The following is a 15,258-nucleotide window of genomic DNA, read 5'->3' on the forward strand; positions in this document are numbered from 1 at the left end:
GGAGAGTATGCAGCAGCTGTCCAGCAGTCATATTTTTCATTGTGTTGCTCTGAACTTTAAATATTGAATTACTACTGGAAGCTAGGGAATCGGGGCCTTGGGCAGTGGGAAACATGCTAGAACCTTGAAAAGCACTATATCAAATGCAAAGATGATTATTCTTAAATCCTATAAAGTTATTTGTTGTGAAAGCCCTGTAAGAAAGGTAAAGATCATTATTATTTATAAGCTCTTCAGATTGGTTGAGTGCAACTAATCGATGATAAAAAGTATATATGCTGATTTATCAGCACTGGGTAGCCCCATTTGTAAAGACTTCAGCTTTAGTACCATTTGCATAGTACACTAAATATTTCAAAGTGAGAAATGAAAAATGAAATGGGAAAGTCTTAGGGAGTACTTTGTGTTCAAAGTAAAACAAAAATATACAAATCTATATTTGTTTCAGTGAAGAAAGAAATTTTCATGTTTAGTCCAGCCCGAGGATTTAACTCGTCATTAAATCTCTGTATTGCCATATACCTTGGGAGAAGTCACATGCATCCTTTAACACCTCCAGTTTAGTTTAACAGCTGAGACAGCTGCTATGAACATGCTTGTGTGGGATGACTCAAGCTCAGGAAACTAAATATCCTCGAGGTATTGTACTTGTAATGGTACTGTACTTGTCTAGGAACCAGCTACTCCAAATTGACTAATATTTGGATTAGAAGGTAGCATCTGAAAAACATTGGTTGTAATCTTTTGTCTAAGAAATCACAGAGAAAGCCCTGAAGAAAAATTTAAGTTAAAACTTTAACTTTGGATAAAATGGCTTAATCGGTATAGATATTGTTTGCAAATTTGGAGACCCTACCTTACAAGGCTTTGTAGCAGAGTAATCCAGAGAATTTCCAGGGCTGGAAATGCTTAAGATATGAACAGAGATTTCCAGAGGTGAACTTTTGCTGAAAAGATTGAACGAGGATATGATTCAGTTGTTAAAATGCTGAGGAAGAGTTTATGTAAGCTGTTTAATCTGGTCTGTAAGAACTAGAGGACTCAACCGTAAAACTAACGAGCTGCAAGTGAGATTTGCAATGAGAAGCATCCCTGCTTTCCAGAATAACAAATATGTGAAAATACTCTCAGCAAAATCAATATTGATTATCCTCTTCAAACAATAGCTGGACAAATGTACTGTTGGGAACTGGTAAATAATAGAGTAATATGATGTGCTATAAGGTTCAAAATATAGAACAGTATATAGAACTTTGTTCCTAAAGGCAGTTAGAATATTTCTAAGCGCTACAACGCCCTTCCGAAGTGAAAGGCACGATACAAATGTTATTTTGTTGTTGTACAAAGCAGCATTGGATGCTGAGATATGGGGTTGGATGGATTACTTGAACACCTTGTGTGTATCTGAAGCATTCTGCAGATTTATCCCTTGAGAGGCCTATGTGTTAGGGGTGGTGAATTTTGTGCTTCAGGGAATAGTTTGTGTGCTGGTAAGAGGATTAAATGCTCCTTGATTGTGTGCCATAACCATAATAATCCCTCCAAAAATTAAACAATAATAAATTGGTCATTTTCAATCCATGACTGTTTGTGGGACACTGCTGTGTGCAATTGGCTGCCGTGCTCGCCCACAAATATACAGTCAATTCACCTTACAGTATATTCTGTGAAGCGCTTTGGGACGTCTAGAAGACGTGAAAAGCGCTATATCAAATGCAAGGATTGTTATTATTATTAAGTTGTCACTTCCTGTACCAGTGTCCATTTTCATTTCCCCACAAGCTAACCTAGTTTCGACCCTGGGTAAGACCAAATTTTGGACGTTATTGTGCTATAGCCTTGTTGTGTTCACAGAAGTGAGTACAGCATTCCTAAACATCCCACTTAACAAATTGAGAGGAAGCCATGAGTGGATTCATCCTATTTGTTCGTGTTTTCTCTCAGCCATATTTTAAGTTGTTCACCAAGTGCAGTACATTAGTGGCAATAAAGCATGCTTTTAAAAGTTGCATAGGAAGTGCAAAATGAGGTTGTTCACATCATTTAACTTATTTTTCTATTTAGAGTGGCCAAAATTGATTGCATAAGAATATCTAAACTGATTCGAAATAATCAGACTATTATGACATTTTAACTTTATGACTGAGGTTCTGTGTCCTGGTAACTTGTAACTGTATTTTACAACTTTGCATCCTCTTTTTAAAACTAAAAATGCTGAAATCTGCTGCTTTGTTCCTTTGAAACAGGAAGATGAAAAATTTTTGACTGAACTTTTTGCACAGTTAACAGATGAAGCAACGGATGATGATAAGAGACGAGAATTAGTAAGTTAATTATTCAATTTGAAATGTACGTTGATTGAAAGTGGTACCTTTTACTAACTGATTTATTTTCTTCAACACAGGTGAACTTCTTTAAAGAATTCTGTGCATTTTCTCAAACATTGCAACCTCAGAATAGAGATGCATTTTTCAAGACTCTTGCTAATTTAGGAATTCTTCCTGCCCTTGAAATAGTTCTGGTGAGAAGATTTTTTTCTTATGGCTTTTTATACTTATTTGTTTTTGAGAACTATACTTAAATGAGGAGCACTTGCTTTTTTTTTACTGGGGCCAGATTGCTGTAAGGAATTTGCTTAAAATAACACGATTCTGTATTTTATCCATTTCCCAAATCCATGGCTCTTTAAGAAATATGTGGTTTAATTAACTATATTTAGTGGTTTAATCCCTATATTCCCACGAAGGACAGGATTTTCTTGGTACAATTTGTAAGTCCTGGGGTAACTAATTTTTCTTTCTGACAGGGTTCTTCATGTAACCTATAGAACGGAACCTTTAAGATATTGGTAATTTCTAACCATATTTCAACATACCAGAGCATAGAGATGAACTAGGTGAATCTCTACTGGCAAATTGTTGGTTTCATGTTGGAGAGGCTAATTGGTTGCAATAGCAATCTATTGAGAGCTGGCAAGAAACTGATATTTGACATAGCAACACATGAATGAACAGAATGGAACGCTCAGTACTGTGTTGCTGGAGGAGCGATATGGAAACGTGAAGTTTATTAAAGATAATGGGGCAGTTTATTGTTTACTATTATTGTGCTTAATTTGGGTATGCAGAAATTAATAGCTTGGTTTTAGGGCAGTATGTTGAAAAAGGTTTTGCTTGAGTCATGGAGTGAGCAGAAGAGACAAGACAAATGGTGACCAGGAGACAAACATGGATTTGGGAATATGGCACTTGGTAACTTAACGTATGACAATGTGGCCTCAATTAAAAAGTCAACAAAACAAAATAGATCTCTTGAATTAGCTTTCAGGTTAAGAAACATGACTTAATCAAGCATCATGGATACTTTTATTATTATTAATAATGTAGTTTGAGAGTTCAGATTCTTGAGCACTCTTTACAGGATCTTTTTACAAGGTAAATCAAGTTGCTACAGTCAGCAATAATAGTTCATTACTTCCTGTAATGAGGAAAACCTCGGTATGTGGAAAATTGTATCTTTGTAAATGCATTGAATGTCCAAATAAGTGAATGTGCTTTGCCCCGGGTACTAATAATTGGCAGGTGGTTTTATTGCCCCTTTTAATTACTTCCTTTTTCTCCCCATCCCCCGTCATCATAACTTACATGCCATTCACTGAATGAGAGGGCAGACAGGAAACGTACTTCCATGCATCTGCCAACGTAACTTTTGACTTGGTTGCTGGGAGCATGATTCCTCCTGGGGTACTATTAACTCCTTATGTTTCTGTTTTGTTTAAATGAACTCCCACTGCTGGCACTGCTGTGCCTGTGAATTCAATTTGCGGGAAACTGTTACCTGCAATCTGGAAGTGTTTGTTAAGGATTCATTGATTATTTTTGATGGATAATGAAGTGGTACATTTTAAAATCAGTTTTTCTAGCCTTGTTTATTGAAAAGGATGGATTATGTTATCCTTTTTCTGAGTAAATTGTTTTTGATTTCAGCAGACTGAAAACAAATGCTCAAGAAATGTCACTGTGCAATCATAACCTCAATTAACATTTGATTTTGCTTCCATATTTTGCAGGGCATGGATGATGTACAGGTGCGAGCTGCTGCTACAGACATATTTTCTTATTTGGTAGAATATAGTCCATCTATGGTACGCGAGTTTGTAATGCAGGAAGCACAGCAGAGTGATGATGTAAGTACAAGCTTTTATAGTAAATGGAATCTTAATTATCAGTCACAATTTTCTCTGCTTATCTCCCCAGCCTCAGCTATTAATCTCCTCTTGATGGCAGGGGAAAGGGTGAGAGTTAATTCAGGGAAGGGAGGATGTAGAATACTTAATTCCGCAAAGAAGTCCATCATTTTATTAATCATTGATCTAGTGTGAGCCCTTTTTAAGATAATATCTGGGAATTTTTAATTTTGTTTTGGCAGTTCTGTATTTGGTGGGGTGTTATAATAATATTAAACCTTGCATCTGTTTATACGCCTTATCGTGTCTTCGAGATGTCTTAAAGCGCTTCACATAATAGTGTCAGTATTAATATCCAACTCTACAAACTAGTTTATTCGTTATTTTGAAAAACAATTTGCTCTAAGGGTATGTACACTTATTTGTCGTAAATGAGTTTTGGGAATCTCTCAAGATTCTGTCCCTGAATTATCTGGCCATTTGCATCATCTGTTGAGGCATTCACTCTTTTATGGTGGCCGATGACAATCCTGCTAATTGGCTCTTCTCACGTTTTATGTATTAATTACATATCATTGTTATTTTGAAATGAACACAAGCACATACCATTATTTTAACTGAACTCGAAATTCAATCTTAATGCAAAGGGAGGAAATAATATTTCAAATGAGCAAGCAGAATATCCTAAATATGATCAACGCAGCATTTGAAATATTATGAAATTCTTTAATTTTGTTGAATGTTTAAATGGAGTCTAATAAATGTTTGTCTACAAATATGAAATTTGTTAGGGGAAAAAACATAACCAAATAGAACTGAATTCAGTTGTAAGGATTCTACACGTTAGCCTACTCTTTCTGCATCACAAAATTTCACCCACAAAATACACAGTCAATTCACTTCATAGTATATTCTGTAGTAATCATAAATATACACATAGAGTGCCTTAAATCTCAGTTAAGCTTTTTCAAAAGAGCAGATAATTACATCTGTAATTTACTTAGTTTAAAAATAGCCAGTGGGTTATCATGGTGTGGGACAAATAAAGATTGGTGCAAGATGGATAAAACAAAGGAAACTCGATGAAAATTTGAAGCTAAATTTAAATGGATAAATACCAATGTGAATGAATGAAAGGAAATTCAGGAGAAAAATACACAATCAGGAAGGAGAGAATTTTGAGAATTGAAAGATGAAAGTACGGTCCTTTCATTTTTCTGACAGAAATGCCAGAGCAACGTTTACTTAAAAGCTTTGTTAACCTCAGTTGTCTTTATTATAAAGGCATGTCTAACTGGCACCAGCCCAGACTCTAAACCTGTGGATCAGTACAAGTATTTGCTATGGTTCACTTGTAATCGAAAGGGCCCATTTGGCTGCAGGATATGAATGCTAGGAAATGTTTAGGGAAATTATGGCATTCTTCTAATTTAGCTCCAAATGCAAATGAATAATTGTCGTCCAAATGAAGACAGGACAAATTAATCATTGTTTTGAAACTGTTATGCTTTAAAGANTTTTTTTGTATAATCGATCATCTAATTGGGTTCATGNTTTTTTTGCAGGACATTCTCCTAATCAATGTAATCATTGAACAGATGATCTGTGATACAGACCCTGAGCTTGGAGGAGCAGTTCAACTAATGGGACTGTTGAGAACATTAATTGACCCTGAGAATATGTTAGCTACAGCAAATGTAAGGCGCTTTTGGATTAATTTTATCTGTTAGTGATCTTGAACAGCTTGAATTGATTTACCACTGAGCTGTCTGTGTGTAAATATATGACTATATATCTAGGTGCGTTGTTTCTCTGTCATCATGCTGCCTGCCTCAATAACTTATTCAAGCAAGCTTCCCAGGGTAATTGCTTGTGGGGTAAATAAAAATATCCCAAATCAGAATAAAGCAGTGTTAATTTTAGTCCTAATTCTTTGCATTTTTATATTTAAAAAAAGGGATGATCTGATGGTGGTGGTTTGAGAAGTCTGAAATCTGTGTAATTACATTCCAGGAACAGCACCCGTTGTGATGATTCAATACTCTTAACAGTTGATATATGTGCATTTTCTATTGGTTTGAGCACATAATAGAATGAAATTAAAACCTGCAGTGAGTTCTCTGTGTTGGCACTAACCCAGCTTGTTTTAAGGACTAACTTTTTTTTGAAAACGTTTAGCGCACATGGAAGCTTATTTTAATAGTATTGAATGAATTGTTGCAACTTTCCATAGATCTCTCTACTCGGTTCCTGAAATTTTAAAAAAAATTTAACCAAGTTAAAAGCTAGGGGCCACACGATCCCTTGACTGATTTGTTTGTAACATATATGTATGTGGAGAAAGTGCAAGATTTGTAAGTTTTTTTGCCCACATCCGCGCCACAGCTGGCACGGCCTTCCACCACCTCCGGAACATCGCCAGACTACGGCACTACCTCACCCCTCACGCTGCTGAAACTCTGGTCCACGCCTTTGTCACCTCAAGGCTGGACTACGGGAACTCTGTTCGCCGGCCTTCCCGGCACCTCCCTACACAAGCTGCAGGTCATTCAGAACTCTGCAGCTCGTGTACTGTCCCGCACCAGGCTTCGGACCACATCACTCCCACCCTCGCTCGCCTCCACTGGCTCCCCATCCCCAGAGAATCGAATTCAAGATCCTCATCCTCACCTACAAGGCCATTCACGGCCTTGCACCCTCCTACTTCTCCGACCTACTATCCCCCCACGTACCTGCCCGTACCCTCCTTTCCTCTGGCTCCGGTCTGCTCCACATCCCCCACCCTAACTGCCCTATCATCGGTGGCTGGGCTCTCAGCCCCAAGGCTCTGGAACTCCATCCCCCAGTGCCTTTGCCTTGCTTCCTCCCTTTCCTCCTTCAAGGCCGGTCTCAAGACCTTTCTCTTCAACCGTGCCTTCAGCTCCCCTCTCACTCTCTATCCCCTCCTCGCTCCCTCCATTCCCGACCCTCACCATTTCCCCCCTGCTCGGGTCTTGACCCAACTGTCCAGCGCCTTGGGATGTCCTCCCGACGTGAAAGGCACTCTATAAATGCGATCTTGTTGTTTTTTAAAAAATGTAGCTTGTATGATTAAGGAAATGACCAAATTATAATCTTGTTTTAACAGAAAACTGAGAAAACTGAATTCCTCAGCTTTTTCTACAAGCACTGCATGCACGTTCTCAGTGCTCCTTTACTAGCTAATACCACAGATGAAAAACCTAGCAGTAAAGGTGAGTTTGACTTGCATCATTTAAATATTGATATTTTTAAGCCTTCTGTTCAAGATTTAGCAGTGTTTGCTATGCACATTTTTACAGTCTGCGGTCATTGTCAGCATTTAGATAACAATATAAACTTTTAAATGGGAGGATTTTATGAGTAAAACATATTGACATTTTAAGCTTTTTTTTAGTATTGTGTGTGTGTGTCTGTAGGCAGAAACTAACAGCAGTTAACTTGCCTTATCTGGCATGCAATGTAAGAAGAAAGTGGAAGTATTAGATTGCAGAGTTGATGTGCAGCTAGAAATCAATTATGTAACCTAGAGTAGAGCATTGACGTGAATCATTAACCAAAGTGAGTTCAATGACACTAAGTCCTGATGTTAAATGTCTTTTCACTACAATGATTTCCTGGAGTTGCTTTCCCCCCAAAAGAGTGGAAATCTTTGATGGCAGTCATTGTGCATCTCTTTATACTCGTTTGTGCTTGAAATTTTATTTAGATGCAATAGTCGGATCTGACAGGAATAGTGCATTGTGTTCTGGTAAGTTGCAGTTTGCTTTACTTTGACTTCAAACCTGGTACTGAAACATTGTTTTTTCCGTTAGTGTCTAGAATGTTTTCTACACATTAATACATCATAGCACTTGAAGCATTGGTAGTTCTTATAACTCATTACACCAGAACCTTAAATAATTCAGCATATTGATTGGTATACACCCAACACTGGTGGTTTAGTAATAAAAAAATAATAGCTGCTTGTAGAACACAAAGTCCTTAAACACAGCAAGCTCACTTTTTTACCAGTACATTTTTTTTAAGTCAATTATAGTCTTTGACTGTTTGGTGCAACTACAGGAAATGAATGTCGACTGGTATTGATTTAGGTCAGCAATAACCTCTGTGCTAACCTGACATAGATTTCATGGTAGTTTTATTTTATGTTGAAAGTTTCTGCCCAATGAAGTAAGTGCAATGGTTACTCAGGAAATAAATGGTTTTGTTCCACTTTTGCAGCCAAAGCATTTCTCAGTCAGGAACAGCTATTCTTAATGCCCCCTTGTTCATTGTCCCATTCCCAGAAACGTGCCCCTTATCTGGAAGTTTTCATGAATGTAAAAGGAGAAAAGGTAATTCAGCCCATTGTGTCCATTACTTCTACAGACCAAGAAAACCTATCCTCTTGTGAATTTTACCCTGATCTCTCCTCACCAGGAAAGTTCTATATAAATGTGTCTTGATCCCCAACATGAAATAAAAACATTCATGCACTCTTACATTTCCACTATTCCATCCTAATATCAGTATCACAAAAACCCTTGTGTTCTAGAGTATTTGTTTACCTCAGTCTGCACAATAGATACATTTTTTAAATATTGGGGATAAATCCACATTTCATCAGCTGCTTTTGTTGGAAGTCTCTTCCATATAACCACTATTTAGAGAGGAAAGTGATCCTTATATTTGATATAGTGCCTTGAATGTCAGAAGAATGTCTCAAAGCTTTCACAGGATTTACTGTAAAGTGTACTCACCAAGCCATTCAGGAACGTAGGTGTCTTGTTCGACCCTCAATTGTCTTTCCTTCCCCATATCCAAGCCATGACCCTCTCTGCCTTCCCTCACCTCCGTAACATTGCCCGACTCCGCCACTATTTCACCCCTCAGGCCGCTGAAACTCTTGTTCACGCCTTCATCACCTCCAGGCTCGACTATGCAAACGCCTGCTTGTCGGCCTTCCCAACTCCTCCCTCCACAGGCTGCAGATAATCCAGAACTCTGCAGCCCGTGTCCTCTCCCGCACCAAACTCCGTGACTCCATCTTCCCCCATTCTCACCCAACTCCATTGGCTCTCTATCCTACAGAGGATCCACCTCAAGATCCTGGTCGTCACCTAGAAAGCCCTCTGTAGTCTCACCCCACCCTACCTGTGTGACCTCCTAATCCCCTACCAACCCGCCCGGTCCCTCCACTCAGCCGGCTCTGGCCTGCTCCATGTCCCCCGCCCCACCATTGGCGGGAGAGCCTTCAGCCACTCTGCCCCCAACCTCTGGAATTCCATCCCCCAGTCACTCCGCCTCGCCCCCTCCTTAGCCTCCTTCAAGTCCCGCCTCAAAACCCTCCTCTTCGACCATGCCATCGGTCACCCCCTTCCCCTCCTCTCCATTTTCCCTCCCTGACCCCAGCTCGGGTCTGAAATGCTGTACACTGTCCATCTCCTTAGGACGTCCTCCTGATGTGAAAGGAGTTATACAAATGTAATCGTATTGTTGTAGACAATGCAACACCATCCCGGCACTGCATTGGGGTGTGAGCCTTGAAAAAACGCGAGTTCAAAGTCCCGACATAGGGCTTGAACCCATAACCTTCTGACATGCAGGCAGAAGTATCAACTGACACAGGCTTTTTATTTCCCTTAAAATGATCTTAGAAGAATTTAGTATTCGTATTTCTGCATCCCACTTCATTTTTCCTACTGCTCTTCCTATAACTTCTAAAATTTAAATTTTTTGAGCAATATCTTCTTTCTATATAATATGTTAATGTATATTATTAACAAATTGAACTGTATCATTACTGGATCCCAGTTGTTCTCTCAGAGACAGTATGGGGCCTTTCAACCTTTCAAGATTGACTAAATGAATACTTGTATGACTAAAAAATAATCTCAGGTGGGTAAAAAGGTGAGAAAAGCTAAGCAGGATCTGAATGGGGCAACCTGAAACTTATAACTCGTATTATTACTATCACTTAACATACTTTATTGGCTAATTGTGCAGTGGGCTAGGATACTACTTTTTCCACCTGTGGTACCTGCCTATGGCACAATTCAGCCTCTCTAATTTCAGGCTAGTTTTCAAAATGAAATGAAGAATGTCACAAATGAGTAACCCGATTTTAACTTCCATTTCCTACCATTTTAGATAACTTCCAGACAGCACAGCTCCTAGCCTTGATCTTGGAACTGCTCACATTCTGTGTAGAACATCATACATATCATATCAAGAATTACATCATGAACAAAGATTTACTCCGAAGGGTGTTGGTGCTGATGAATTCAAAGCATACTTTTCTAGCCTTATGTAAGTTGTTTCTTTTTTAAATTGAAAAAATAACAGACTTTGACAAATTTCTACGTTCTGGAGGGCACTGATTTTTGCTAGTCTCTGCTTGAGGCCTACCAACTTATACAACTTTTAGTGGTAAATAACCATTCAGGAAATTGCATGTGTGCATCTATATCATTGTGCTCTTTTTTTGTGAGTGGTAGCAATCCATCTATCTTGCTGTGCCACTCCAGGTAAATTCATTTAAGAATGTGACAATGTGGAGGCAGTTTAGTGACTAATTATGTTTTGTGAAAACAGGTGCATTGCGTTTTATGAGGAGGATCATTGGACTAAAGGATGAATTCTATAATCGCTACATAACTAAAGGAAATCTCTTTGAGCCAGTTATAAATGCTTTTTTGGATAATGGAACCAGATATAATCTGCTTAATTCAGCAATAATTGAACTCTTTGAATTTATCAGAGTGGTAAGTTACTACTTTTCCAATGGTTTGAACAATTTTATCTTTTAATTTCATCACAGTATTCAGTGAAAATCATAAACTGTTTAAAATGCTATCAACCGACTTCTATGCGGGTTGTCAAACCCTCCTTTGATGCGTCGCAGCTATCAAGCTACCGGCCCATCTCCAACCTCCCCTTTCTCTCCAAGGTCTTGGAAAGAGTTGTCGCCTCCCAACTGCGCTCTTTCCTTTCCACCCATTCTCTTTTTGAACCCCTTCAGTCAGGTTTCCGTGCTGCCCATAGCACAGAAACTGCCCTGGTCAAGGTCACCAATGATATCCTGACCATCTGTGACCAGGGCTCCCTCTGTCTCCTCGTCCTCCTCGACCTATCGGCAGCATTCGATACGGTCGACCACGCTATCCTACTCCACCGCTTGTCCTCCCACCTCAACCTTCAAGGCACTGTCCTTGAATGGTTTAGGTCGTACCTTTCTCACCGTCTTCACTTTGTCTCAACGAATGGCTTCTCCTCCACCCCCCGTACTGTCTCATGTGGTGTCCCTCAGGGCTCTGTCCTCGGTCCCCTCCTCTTCACCCTCTATATGCTCCCCCTGGTGACATCATCCGCAGACATGGAGTTAACTTCCACATGTATGCGGATGACACCCAACTCTACCTTTCCTCCTCTACTCTCAACTCCACGACCACCGATGTCCTGACAGCCTGCCTGTCCGACATCGAGTCCTGGACGAGAGACAACTTTCTTCAGCTCAACGTGCGAAAAACCGAGGCCCTCCTGATTGGCTCACGTCAGCGCCTCCGCACCTCAGGCGCTGACACCATCAGCATCCAAGGCTGCACTCTCCACCTCTCAAAGCCAGTCAGGAACCTCGGCGTTTTGTTCGACCCTGAGCTGTCCTTTCTCCCTCACATCCGCACCACAACTGGCACCGCCTTCCATCACCTCCGGAACATCGCCAGACTACGGCACTACCTCACCCCTCACGCTGCTGAAACCCTGGTCCACGCCTTTGTCACCTCAAGGCTGGACTATGGGAACTCTCTCCTCGCCGGCCTTCCCGCCACCTCCCTCCACAAGCTGCAGGTCATTCAGAACTCTGCAGCTCGTGTACTGTCCCGCACCAGGCTTCGCGACCACATCACTCCCACCCTCGCTCGCCTCCACTGGCTCCCCATCCCCCAGAGGATTGATTTCAAGATCCTCATCCTCACCTACAAGGCCATTCACGGCCTTGCTCCCTCCTACCTCTCCAACCTACTATCCCCCTACCTACCTGCCCGTACCCTCCGTTCCTCTGGCTCTGGTCTGCTCCACGTCCCCCGCCCCAACCGCCCTACCATCGGTGGTCGGGCCTTCAGCCTCTCAGCCCCCAGGCTCTGGAACTCCATCCCCCAGTGCCTTCGCCTTGCTTCCTCCCTTTCCTCCTTCAAGGCCGGTCTCAAAACCTTTCTCTTTGACCGTGCCTTCAGCTTCCCTCTCGACTCTCTTCCCCCTCCTCGCTCCCTCCCTTCCCTCCCCTCACCCTGACCATTTCCCCCTCCTTGCTCCCTCCCTTCCCTCACCCTGACCATTTCCCCCTCCTCGCTCCCTCCCTTCCCTCCCCTCACCCTGACCATTTCCCCCCTGCTCGGGTCATGACCCAACTGTGCAGCGCCTTGGGACGTCCTCCTGATGTGAAAGGCGCTTTATAAATGGAATCTTGTTGTTGTTGTCAGTTGTCACCATTCTCTTGATTAAGAAATGCGTTATCTATTCCTTGTAAATGTTTGTTACTGCAGGAGGATATCAAGTCACTTACATCGCACATAGTTGACAACTTCTACAAAGCACTTGAACATGTAGAGTATGTGCAGACATTTAAAGGACTGAAGTTAAGATATGAGCAGGAAAGGGACCGTCTCCAAAATCAGAAATTAAACAGGTAAGAATCCATTGGAACTCCGGTCGAAAGCTGAATGTGTTCAGCTGTTGGAATGTTTTCAGCTATGGTGTTTACACTTGGTTTTAAGATTTATTAAACTTGAAGGTCGATTTAGAAAATTAATTGTGAGATTAATACGTATATTGTAGTACATAGAGCCATAGAAATTTACAGCACACTTGAAGGCCATTCTGCCCATCGTGTATGTGGCTCCTTGAAATGCAAGGTTTATTATTATTATTAAATGGTAATCCACTTAGTTCTGTTTACTTACCTTGACTCATATTCTGGCAAATTATTTCCTTGTATCTATCTTATCCGGGTTCCCTCTCAAAAGCTAATGTGGATTCCTGCCACAACCATTGTACTCAGCAGGGCCTAGATCAGGTCCATTGGTACCATAATTGTATATGTGTACCTAGCTGAATGTGCTCAATTTTAAGTTGGAAAGTAAATTTAAAGCTCAACGTTTTAGTTTGAGCTGACAGAGTTTTTATATTGTGGTTCTATCATTTTTCTCCCCAGTGTACCATCCATATTGCGTAATAATCGTTACCGTAGAGATGCTCGCGCTTTGGAGGAAGATGAAGAGATGTGGTTTAATGAAGATGAAGAGGAGGAAGAAGGGGAAGCTTTGGTACCTCACGTTGAGAAATCAAAATCGGAGGATGATTACCCAGACAGTTATGGAAAATTTCTTGAAACTAAAAAAGGTACATTAATTATAGTCAATTGTTTTTAAAATCTGACTTTTTGCAAAACTGACTAAAATGGTGTAATTCATCCTGATAACCAAGTATAACAATTTCACAGTGACTTGTTTTTAGTCCTCGCTTTGTCACCATGCAGATTGTAACTGCTGTGCCAATATTGATTCAATCAGTAACTCAGAATTTAGTTTCCCAACCAATATTGGTTTAGTGTGGAAACGGAGCATTTGTAAAATGAAACATTCAAATATGCCAACCCATTCACTTCCATTATGGTTTCCCGCTAACAGCTGTTGACAGATTACTTGTGCATTTCAGAATTCAAAAATGGACATTAAGATTTCAGTGCTGGATTAATATTGAAAGCCCTTCATCGGCTTTCAAAAATTGTTTTTGCATTGTAATATTTACAAATTCGGCAGCTTACTTCAGGTGTTTTGAAGTGCTGTGAGAATTTATCAAACCTAAAAACAGGACTTTTATAATTCATTTTCATGATTGTATATTTTTAAACAAAACAATTTTGGACACAGATGAACCTTCCTGCCTGGATTAGTAGTCTTTTCATGTTCACTTCATTTAGTTGGTTATTACTCTTTGCTGATGCAATCTCCAATTCCTCTTTCATTCTTTTAAATTTATGATCTCTGAATTACCAGTAATAAGTTCTTCACAACATTGAAAGTGTGGAAAATCTGCCCTCGGTGCTCTCATGAGTTCAAGTGTAAGATCTCAATGATCTACTTGTGAAGAGTTACAACAGAATAATCTTTTGCTATTTGCATGACCCACTAGTAATGCCTTTTAGTGGACATACGTTTAAGAGCTCCCAGTATGTGACCATTTAATATTCCCTGTTACAAAGAGAATCCTAATTTTCAAATATTTTTCTCCTGATCCCTTTCCTCCTTGAGCAAGCCATTGCTATATTGGTGCAATTTCATTGGTGATACTCATCCAAATGTATGTTCCTCATTGTGTGTGAGAATACAGTGATTACCTATCATGTCATTGGGTTCCGAAGTTGCAAGTATTCCAGTACAAGTGAATAGTTCTAAACACCTAATTCTTTTATAGTCTGAGCTCAAATGTTTCTCTCACAGCTAAAGAAAGTGAGGACAAGGAAAACCTTCCAAAGCGATCCTCGAGTCCCAGCTTCAAGTTTACGTTTTCACATACATGTACATCTGGTGCGGCAAATGGAACAAATGGCACTAACAGCAAACCAACGGCAGCTCAGACCGCTCCAGCCAGCTCCACTAGTTCTTCCTCGAAGCATACCAGCCCATCTACAGCAGTGACAACAAAGGTTTAAATGTTTTCATTTTCACTTGTCTGAATGTATCCTTTAATTAATCTAATGCAGCATCTTTACAGAAATTAATCAATGTATTTGTGAATTTAGTAACCATTTCTGAGTGTTGGCATTCACAAAGTCCCCAAACATACAGCTCGGTGGAATGTAAAGGCAAATTTACATACAAAAGCCTCCCAATTGGCTACATTTGGCAGCCCTTTTACTGAAGAAAAACACTGCCTACCTAAATAATCCAGGCTGATTAAATCTAAACAAGATGCTTAAAATTTTTGTTTGGATGTTATCACATCAAGTTAATCTAATTTTAAGATGCTTAAAATTAGATTAACTTGATGGGATAATGTCCAAACAAAAATAT

The 15,258-nt window shown here is 40.1% G+C and overlaps 1 protein-coding gene across 1 annotated transcript in view; it reads left to right on the plus strand.

The window, feature by feature from the left end:
* The window catches only part of LOC103177965 (serine/threonine-protein phosphatase 4 regulatory subunit 3), a 33,907-nt gene that overhangs the window by 16,835 nt on the left and 1,814 nt on the right, over positions 1-15,258 (plus strand). The window contains exons 5-15 of the mRNA XM_007892389.2: positions 2,247-2,324; positions 2,405-2,521; positions 4,070-4,186; positions 5,752-5,883; positions 7,314-7,419; positions 7,914-7,955; positions 10,337-10,495; positions 10,781-10,950; positions 12,730-12,872; positions 13,398-13,585; positions 14,686-14,891. Coding sequence (XP_007890580.1) covers positions 2,247-2,324; positions 2,405-2,521; positions 4,070-4,186; positions 5,752-5,883; positions 7,314-7,419; positions 7,914-7,955; positions 10,337-10,495; positions 10,781-10,950; positions 12,730-12,872; positions 13,398-13,585; positions 14,686-14,891 — 1,458 coding nt within the window. The remainder of the gene's footprint in view (positions 1-2,246; positions 2,325-2,404; positions 2,522-4,069; positions 4,187-5,751; positions 5,884-7,313; positions 7,420-7,913; positions 7,956-10,336; positions 10,496-10,780; positions 10,951-12,729; positions 12,873-13,397; positions 13,586-14,685; positions 14,892-15,258) is intronic.

Source organism: Callorhinchus milii, unplaced genomic scaffold (genome assembly GCF_018977255.1).
Source record: "Callorhinchus milii isolate IMCB2004 unplaced genomic scaffold, IMCB_Cmil_1.0 Scaffold3, whole genome shotgun sequence".
Lineage (NCBI taxonomy): Eukaryota > Metazoa > Chordata > Chondrichthyes > Chimaeriformes > Callorhinchidae > Callorhinchus > Callorhinchus milii.